The sequence below is a fragment of the Berghia stephanieae genome, chromosome 1 (assembly GCF_034508935.2).
Source record: "Berghia stephanieae isolate SIO BIC M18660-M18661 chromosome 1, UCSD_Bste_1.3, whole genome shotgun sequence".
NCBI classification, from domain to species: Eukaryota; Metazoa; Mollusca; class Gastropoda; order Nudibranchia; family Aeolidiidae; genus Berghia; species Berghia stephanieae.
In genome coordinates, this window is record NC_088360.1 from 117658470 (window position 1) to 117668469 (window position 10000).

At 33.3% G+C, this 10000-nt stretch overlaps 1 protein-coding gene across 2 annotated transcripts in view; it reads left to right on the top strand.

The window, feature by feature from the left end:
• The window catches only part of LOC144965273 (uncharacterized), a 41546-nt gene that overhangs the window by 29274 nt on the left and 2272 nt on the right, over positions 1-10000 (top strand). For both annotated transcript variants that reach the window (XM_078900447.1, XM_078900437.1), the window contains exons 2-4: positions 2161-2294; positions 3216-3323; positions 9061-9161. In XM_078900447.1, coding sequence (XP_078756573.1) covers positions 2188-2294; positions 3216-3323; positions 9061-9161 — 316 coding nt within the window. In that variant the 5' untranslated portion in view covers positions 2161-2187. The remainder of the gene's footprint in view (positions 1-2160; positions 2295-3215; positions 3324-9060; positions 9162-10000) is intronic.

The following is a 10000-nucleotide window of genomic DNA, read 5'->3' on the forward strand; positions in this document are numbered from 1 at the left end:
ACTACGACTACTACTACTCTACTACTACTACTACTACTACTACTACTACTTCTACTACTACTACTACTACTACTACTACTACTACTACTACTACTACTACTACTACTACTACTACTACTACTACTACTACTACTACAACTACTACTACTAGAACTGCTAACAACGTAAATACCATCTCAATTACTGTCGCTGTTGCAGTTGATATTTGGATTAAAATACTTTCTCATTATAATTCCAGGTCTTACAACAATAAAAAACAAAACACACACACACACACACACACACACACACACACACACACACACACAACAAAACAGACAAAAATAAAACACACAAAAAAACCCAGAGCCGAGAAGAAGAGTGTGTTCCATATAAAAATATATATTTTTTAAAAAATGAGATTTACTACAGCCTTTCAGTAATCATTACTTACAATGCGTTTGATTCACCGTGTTTTACATCGATTCCAACGTATCTCTAAGCCTTAATTATTGGTTTTAATCTGTTACGCAAATTCGTAAAATCGTTTGTAATAATATTCTTACGTTATTTCAGACGAAGATATAAAAAGATTCAAACAACATCAAGAGACACCGAGAGAAAGAGAGAGAGAGAGAGAGAGAGAGAGAGAGAGAGAGAGAGAGAGAGAGATATATATATATATATATAATATATATATATATATATTATATTTATAATATTATTATTTATTTAAAATATTTACCACAATGTTTGAGACAGTCTACATTAATGTTTCAGGCTTAATTTGCCATCGTCAGGACTGAGTTGTTTTGCTGACTGTTGTTGTTTCTTGGAAGAAACAACAACAGTCAACAAAACAACTCAGTCCTGACGATGGCAAATTAAGCCTGAAACATTAATGTAGACTGTCTCAAACATTGTGGTAAATATTTTAAATAATAATAATTCGCTCCATTACTGCATGTCGAGCACTTTTCGTACCATATTTGTATCAAACACGATTCAATATATATATATATATAATATATATATATATATATATATATATATAAGAGAGAGAGAGAGAGAGAGAGAGAGAGAGAGAGAGAGAGACCTCTCTTTTACTCTATTAGAAAATAGCATAAAAATGAAAAGTCGGACATGATTTCCATTTTACTTTGATGGGGAGAGGAGAAGAGGTAGAAAAAAAAATTCGCGAAACAGTGGATGCACAATTGAAAAAAAAAAGTTCTGAATTTGACAGGTAGATGAATTATTATATCCACCAGGGTAATGCTTTTTGACTCAAGTAAGGGCATTTTCTGTGAGATGACTTTTAAGTAAACAGTTGGAAATTGGTAATAAGTAAAACAGCCATTGCAATAAATATTAGTCTTCCACAATCTGACGATAATGAGGAATTTGACGCGTCATCAATAATCATTATGATTGGTTGAAATTCTACATTAAAGGATATCATATTTCAATAGTAATTTTAAACAGAAGGAAATCAATGAAATCCAACACAATCCAATAGCTCCCAACTTTTAACGACATCGAACAACCTGCACTGGAACGAAAAACAGTAAACCAGAGAATCACAGACCATCGATAATACTCCAATGAATGAAGTAACAAATCTATGTCAGAAAACCTCTGTGATGTAATGGTAGCACGTCTGCCCGATAATCGGGAGGTCTGGTTCGTTTCCCAGTCGAAAAAGACTTTTTCCGATCTTTAATGAAGTAATGAAGAAATCCAGTACAAGATCCAAAACCTAGATAATAGCTTTACTTCTCAAAATACGAAAATATTCAGACATGCTCACCAACAACATTTGCATACACTAAACCACACCCAAACGGGTAATTAGAAGACTGAGGAACGTGTGTGAGCATGAAGAAGAAAAAAAAAAGGAAACTAAAAGAATTAGAGGTCTGACGCAACTGTAAAGGGGTCCTGAGACAACAGATCACATCATCTTTCATTGCCTACTTGACAAGCCTTACTTTTTGTTACGAGATAAACTTGATAGCAAGGGGGCGGAATTCGAAGTACGGTTCGACAAATTCCAGTTAGAGTAATAGCCATGATGCCACTGATATTAATTTATCTTATTGCATGTTGTAAACTACATCGCTGACAAGCAATGTCTACAAAAATATCGATCTTGTTATCAATATATCGTTTATTTTGCAGATCCAATCAAGCAAGGGAAGGAAAATCATGCAGAGTAATTCGACGACCATCCTTTGCACCGTAAATAATAATATTGTTAATCTAAAACAAAATATGTCGCAAGCTAATTCTACACAAGTCATTACTCTCGTAAGGTAAGGTTCGCTAAGATTAATAACAATTAACGATAGTTATTAATAATTATTGGCTTTACATTTAGTTCCCATTTGTTGAATATCACTTTAATTTTATTTTGCAGAACTTGTATAATTAGTGTGTGCGACTAACGTATAAGTAGGGCTTTATGGCAGGGTATGAGTGTGTTTACGGTTTGCCATGTGATGTTGTGGAGCTCTTTGGGGTTTAGGCATTTAGCGCTAAAGAAGAGTACTTATCATTATTAATTTTTTAAAATAATTCTTTAAAGTCTTATGATATGACTGCATGTGTGTTTTTGTACGTGCACATGGGTGTTTATATGAGAGATGGATATATATATATATATATATATATATATATATATATATATATATATATATATATATATATATATATAAATAGATAAATAGATAAATTCACTAGCATATTATTAGCCGAAACACTCGTTTCCATGTCCTCCATTTCATCAGTCGGCAGGCATTTATCCGTAGAATGGTTTTTCTTTCGAGAGTTGTTTATTTATTTACGGCCTTACTTCCGCTGTGTCAATTATGGGGCGGTGATTAGTGTTTTTATGTAGATAGATAGATAGATAGATAGAGAGAGAGAGAGAGAGAGAGAGAGAGAGAGAGAGAGAGAGAGAGAGAGAGAGAGAGAGGGTATATATTGATATGTAGGTACCTAAATATTATACTGTATTTGTTTTACTTAGGACAATATGGATGATTTCTGTTGACACCAGACATCTTGTTTGATGGAATGTCTAGGCGACAGTATCTTATGATTCTGTGGCGGAAGGGAATAATTTTTTAAAAATTACTTTTCTCTGTCTGGTATGACAAGTTATACCAATATTTATTGCTCTCTCTCTCTCTCTAAATATTTGTTTGTTTTGTCTTGTTTTTTTTTTTCTAAAGGGCGAGCTCCAAATCCCAATTATGGATTCCTTATGTCCTGATTGGTTTAGGCTGTGTCGCTTTTCTGGCTGTTCATTTCTGGTGCTATCACAAAAGGAATAGAGAAAGGTAAGATCAGCCACAGACTCAACAATCACCACAACGCTAAGAATCCCTCACATCTATAAGGTAGAAGAAGCCAGGGTTTGCCTTGGTCTCTGGAATCAATAAAAAAAAAAAAAAGGAAACAGAATGGGAGCTTCAATTTACTCAACGAAGACAGACAATGTGGTGGACATTTCGGGTTTTCCTTTTATTAATAAAACACGATAAATGGAACACTAAAGGCGATTGAAAAATATGAGAATGGCGTTTTAAAAAAAAAATAAACAAAACAATGATGGGCACAGGAAACGTTCACATTATCTGTTTTCGTTAATTAAATTCCATTCCATTTCCTATTGTACAGTCAAACGTGTCTTTAATGACTACCCCAAGATCGCCGTTTAAACAATCTAATGACGGGGATGGGGAGGTGGGGGGGGGGGGGGAAGGGGGGGAGGTAGAATGTACACTATCTTAGCCTCTTCATATTCAAAGCATTGAAGCCTATCATGGTTCATCATTTATTATTATTATCATCATCATCATCATCATCATCATCATCATCATCATCATCATCATCATCATCATCATTATTATTATTATTATTATTATTATTATTATTATTATTATATTATTATATTATATTATTATTATTATTATTATTATTATTATTATTATTATTATTATTATTATTATTATTATTATTATTATTATTAATATTATATTATTATTATTATTATTATTATTATTATTATTATTATTATTATTATTATTATCATCATTATTATTATTACTACTACTACTACAAAACTAATCCCCTTCTACGTTTGCCAAATTTGTATCTTGTGAATTTGGTTGCAGGCTTAGGACTGCCAGCGGCTCATTAAGATGGTTGTTTTTGTTTTGTATTTTTTTTTTTGGGGGGGGGGGGGGGGTTCTTTTTGTTTCAAAGTTCTGTTTTAAAATTCTTTTCTCTCTAATTGTTTTTTTTTTGTTTTTTTGTTTGTTGTTGTTTTTTTTTTTTTGCGAAAAGATTTGTTAGTTGTTTCGTTCAATGTTTATTTCATTCCATACAAACCTTTTTTTCATTAAATAAAAAAAAAAAGTCAGTGAAAGAAGAGTGTCTTTACTTTAGCCTACTGTCCAACATTCGACAATGTCAATGTTCTGTAATGATTCATTTGTCAAACACTCTTGCTCAATAAATTTCCGAAGTCTCACAAGTGATGAAAACCCTTCCAGCAAGCTAATGTACTCTTCTATTGTGTCCTCTTCTCCGTCATCCATCATCGCAGTCATTTTTAAATGAGAAAATGAGGTGCATGCAAGTGTTCATCATTTCTGACAAGTTGCTCAATTGGTCGTACTCATACTCATAGCACCGAGCGGATCAAAGCGATGATGCCCGCTTTTTGGAGCAAAAAAAAAATGTTTTTAAATGCGTCGTAGCAGAATGACCATATTAGACATATTGCACAATTTACCACTCATCAATGACAATGAGTCGCAGTGAGCATCAAAGTCAAGCAAACCGTTTAGTCACGCGAAGACCTGAACAGCCAATCACGGACGCCTGTCACCATAACATATTGTGTACAACATAACATAACATAATAAGGCTTGCCTAGGCCAAATGCCTTTAAGAACCCTGTGAAAAAAAAAAAAAAGAAAAAAGAAGAAGAAGAAAAGTTCAGGTAAAAAATTCCTAGATCTGATATCATCCACCATTGTCATCGCCGGAAGTGTTGGTTAAACAAAGCTGATGGATTGCATTTGGCAATGTGTGTCGCTGAAAAAAACTGAACACACAGTGATAACCCAATCAACGAATTACGGCAGGTCAGTAAACAAAGAAAACGAAAGGGAGTTAGGGTTGTCGCAAGGGATTGACTGTGACCAGTTACGGTGAAGTTCAAATAAGTAGTCTCCAGTTCAAGTGGTCACTATAAACATGTATTTATTTGTCCGTTAAGATAGCAACTTTAGATGGTCTTGGTCGTCTCAAGGAGGTTTCCAGTGTTTAGGGTTAAAATATAGAGAAAATATTCAAGGGTGCCAACAGAGCTGGTCGTTATGTAGAGGTTTTTGTTATATAGAGGTGGACGCTAAGGCAGGTTTGACTGTACTTTAATTCTTCGAGCTTCATGCAGCAACATTTTCATTGTCCAGTATCCATTTTATCTGGAGCGCAGAAAGTCTATTGAATAATCCTTTCCGTAAGATCTGAACGATTCAGCCTCTCAATCATAATTTCATTTTCTAGATGCTCAGGTTGGATAGAAAGAAAAAGAATAAGATAAATAAAATGAAGATAAAACCGAATGAACTACCAAATAAATAAAATAAAATAACTCACATATAAATATAAATCTAAAGTCAAAATCGGTCTCCTCGCTTGAGAGTAAAAGGGAGCCTCTATCGGGATTCTCTTGGTGTAATGGTAGCAGTCTGACCGGTAATCAGGTCAGAGGTTCGATCCCCAGTCGAGGTCGACTAATTTTTTGGATCTTTTTTTTTTTCTTGTATTTTTATTTCTTGCTTTGTCTTGCACCTTCAGATCTTTATCTTGCACCGGTGCCTGTTCCTTAATATCTTAGCCTGAGAGTAGAATACTGTGTCAATTTAACTATTGAAACCTACAAATTTAAACAAATTAAAAAATATTTAACAAGGAAAGAAAAGAAAATTTAAAATCCGCCTTCACAACCACCGACAACAATATTAATATAATTTTAGGTAACACTGCATCAGCCGCAAGCAACACTAAATGCAAAAAAAAAAAAAAAATTGAGATTGTGGTTAGATGGAAGTCGGGGGAAGGGGAGGAGGCGTCGTTTTCATGTGATAATGGCCTGGTACCATTCCCCACGTCAATATCAGTAATCAGTGCATGATCATTCTATATACTTTTCTCTATAACTACAGTCTAAAGGCAATACATTTCAATGGTTAAACATGGGGTCGTGATGGCATTACGTAATTATGGGCTAGCATTACGTTCTTATGTCAATATCTGTAATCATCACATACTCGTTCTTTGTGATTTTACGGGAAATATAATAAAAGAACTAAGCAATTTTACTTCTATAGACAATTTGATACTTTGGCAGTATTATATAAATAACATTAATAAAAATACATGTTCTAAAACATATTAACTCTTGTAAGATGGTTGATTCACACTCCAGAACGGTATTAAGCAGTAAATTGCCGTACTCTAGAAAAACGCGTATTAAAAAATATAGCTAGCAATTCCATCAGTGCCCTTCATCTTGGTAAAAACTTTCAAACCTGGGACTTCGCATCGATATTTGAAGGACGAGTCTTCTGGTTGAATATTATTTAGATTCGAGTTTTTCTAGAGTACGGCAGTTAACCGGCTAAGAGGTCCTGGATAGACAGATAATCACTCGTAAAAATAGGGTTCAACAGTCGTGACGTCATTTTCCTCGTAATGACGCATAGTAACTCAGTTACTGGTTCTAAACTATCGGAACAATGGCGGATGCCCGTATGAAATACTTCTCCGACGAGCTTAAAAGTGTATCCAGAGGAGAAAAACATAAATCTGAACATATTTTGACTTTTATACATTCTGATCACATGACATGTGAAAAAGTTCTTGCCAGCATGAAGAATAAAAAGTACCAATTTCTTTGTTTGGAACCGAGCTGCTCGTTGCTGGGCGGACATGACACCAGACTATTGAATCCTATTAGCTCTTAAGATACTAATTTGTTCCGAAATAGATAGTTATAGATCATATTATTGAAGGTGTTCATGGGCATATTTTGCTATGTTGAAAAGAATTTATATATTTTATACTAATATTTCGTTGACAAAGGTATTTGCAGCAGAAAAAGGCACGTGGGCCTTTCCATTTTTGATGATAACACTGAAAAAAAAAAAATTACTACTGGAAGACAAACGAAAAGCGATTTTGTGTGTTTGCTTCGGGCATTCGTCGCTCGTTGATTGTTAATCATTTTACTCTAACCCATATCGTAATCGAGACATCTCTTGTAATAATAATTAGTGACGATAGCTAGTATTAGCTCAAATCGAGGTGTATATAATATGAGTAAATAAGTAGGCTACATGTCCGCGTAAACAAATGGCGTAAGAATGATAATTTGAATTTTGTTCAGACCGATGTCCTAAATAAAAACTATTAGCAAATACAAGAATCAATAAGAATGTTGAAAAATGAAAAATAAAGCAAATGGGAAAGGGGAGGGGGGGGGGGGGGGGATCCAAAGCCCCAGATTGCGTTTAGAGACACAATATTACATCCCTTCGTATCATCTCCCTCGTGAGGGAATTTGTACAAATCATATTGGAAAAGCGATGATATCAGCCCCTTGGTCAATCATATTCAGTTTATGTCTGTCTGCCTCTTCCCAGAACATTTTACAAACAACAATAACTAGTTAAAAGTATGTTATTGTTATGCATAACAAAGATATACAAATCAGATCTATCTAGCTATCCACCTATCTACCTTTCTATCTATTTTGTTATTTTCGGTCTATCTATCTATCTATCTATCTATCTATCTATCTATCTATCTATCCCACTATCGATCTATCTATCTCACTATCTATCTATCTATCTATCTATCTATCTATCTACTTATCTATCTACCTACTATTTTTTTATTCATAGATCTAACTATCTAAACATCTAATATATCAACATTTCTATCTCTCTATCTCTCGATCTATCTATCTATTTATCTGTCTATATATCTGCCTACCAATCTATCTATATATCTATCTGTCATCCATCTATATAGGCTATCTATTTACCTATTTTATGTCTATTTATCGAACTCCTGTCTATTTATTTATTTATCTATCTAACTATATACCTATCTATCTATATTTCTATTTATCTATCCATATATTTACCTATCTATCAATGATCAATCAGAGAGAGAGAGAGAGAGAGAGAGAGAGAGAGAAAGAGAGAGAAAGAGAGAGAGAGAGAGAGAGAGAGAGAGAGAGAGAGAGAGAGAGATATGGATGGATAGATATAAATAGATAGGTATATAGATAAATCGATATATATATATATATATATATATATATATATATATATATATATATATATATATATTCGATTGATCTATTTATCTATATATCTGTCTATCTACTTATCTATTTAACGGATAAATAAAAAGCTCATATACTTATATAATGCTCAACCTCCACATAAGTGCTCAGCGACGCTATATTATACCTACCTACATGCGTCGCAATCATAAATTAATATTTTACAAAGTGTGAGTATCGCATTCAACATATGATCAAATTTTGGCCGAAATATTTTCATCGAGAAAAATTGATTGATTATAAAATTATTTGTTTTCTTTTTTTGGTGGTTTGTATTTTTTGTCGTTTAAAATTTTTTTTATGACTCTGGCTGTATTTGCTTTATAGCTGTGACCAGCTAATCACGAAAAAAAAAAATTGATAAAATCTTGCAAGTTTTAATATTTCTTATTTTTATTTATGTGATTCGGTAGATTCATAAGATGATGATGATGAGATGATGATGATGATGATGATGATGATGATGATGATGATGATGATGATGATGATGGTGATGATGATGATGACGATAAAAATAATGATGATGATGATGATAATAATAATAATAATAATAATAATAATAATAATAATAATAATAATAATAATAATAATAATGATGATGACGATGAAGGTGGTAATGGTTAAGTTGATGATTTTGTCTATTCCAGATACCTTCGAAAACGTGAAGAAATCCGTGTCAAGTGTGGTTTGTTGGAACGTCGTCGTATCGCCACGTTGATGATGGCCAGGAATCGCTCACAACAACTCGGTAATCTCTCAGCTGACTCCAATACAGCAGCAATTTAGTCTCTACATCAAAGCATAATATACTCTTCGACTCTGTATTGATTAATGCGTTACCTTTAAGTATTTCTCCATTAATAGGTTTTGGACAGCCTTTGATCACAATGCTGCTGCTGCTGCTGCTGCTGTTGCTGCTGCTGCTGCTGATGATGATGATGATGATGATGATGATGGTGGTGGTGGTGGTTGTGGTGATGATAATGACAATGATCAAACTCATATTGCAGGGATCGGATAACTCCATCAAAAAATACTTGGCCTTTTATCCCAACGTACTATCCATAGTGATATTCATTTTTTTTTACTGACTAGAAAAAAAATAAAATAAATGAATCGTCAAAACTAAACGAAGATGATTATAGTTCTTTTCAAAGCAGCATTTTTGTATTAATATAATCAAGTGTATGATACAAAGCCGTTTGCATAAATAATATTGTTAAAAATCAATACTAGAAATCTTTTCCGTGGTAATATGGCGGTAAAGTTTTATACAAAGGCTTGAAATTCGTATTCATTATAGAGAACTCTCAGTGGAGTACTGCTTGAGATTGCCGATGACGAGTTTTGCTGACGCATTATATTTTTTATAATTCTAAATATGGAGATGAAAAAAATCAAAGAAGACAACCTCATTTCTCCCTTTCAGGTGAGACATCGCGAATGCGTATTCAACTTCAGTTCTCACAAACAAACAAACAAACAATAATTTTTTTAAAAAGATGACCAACAAACTAAAATGTTATGAGTTTTAATAATTGACAAATTAGAAGTCACATGGCTTCTAGTCATAGTCCTGTATTCTGT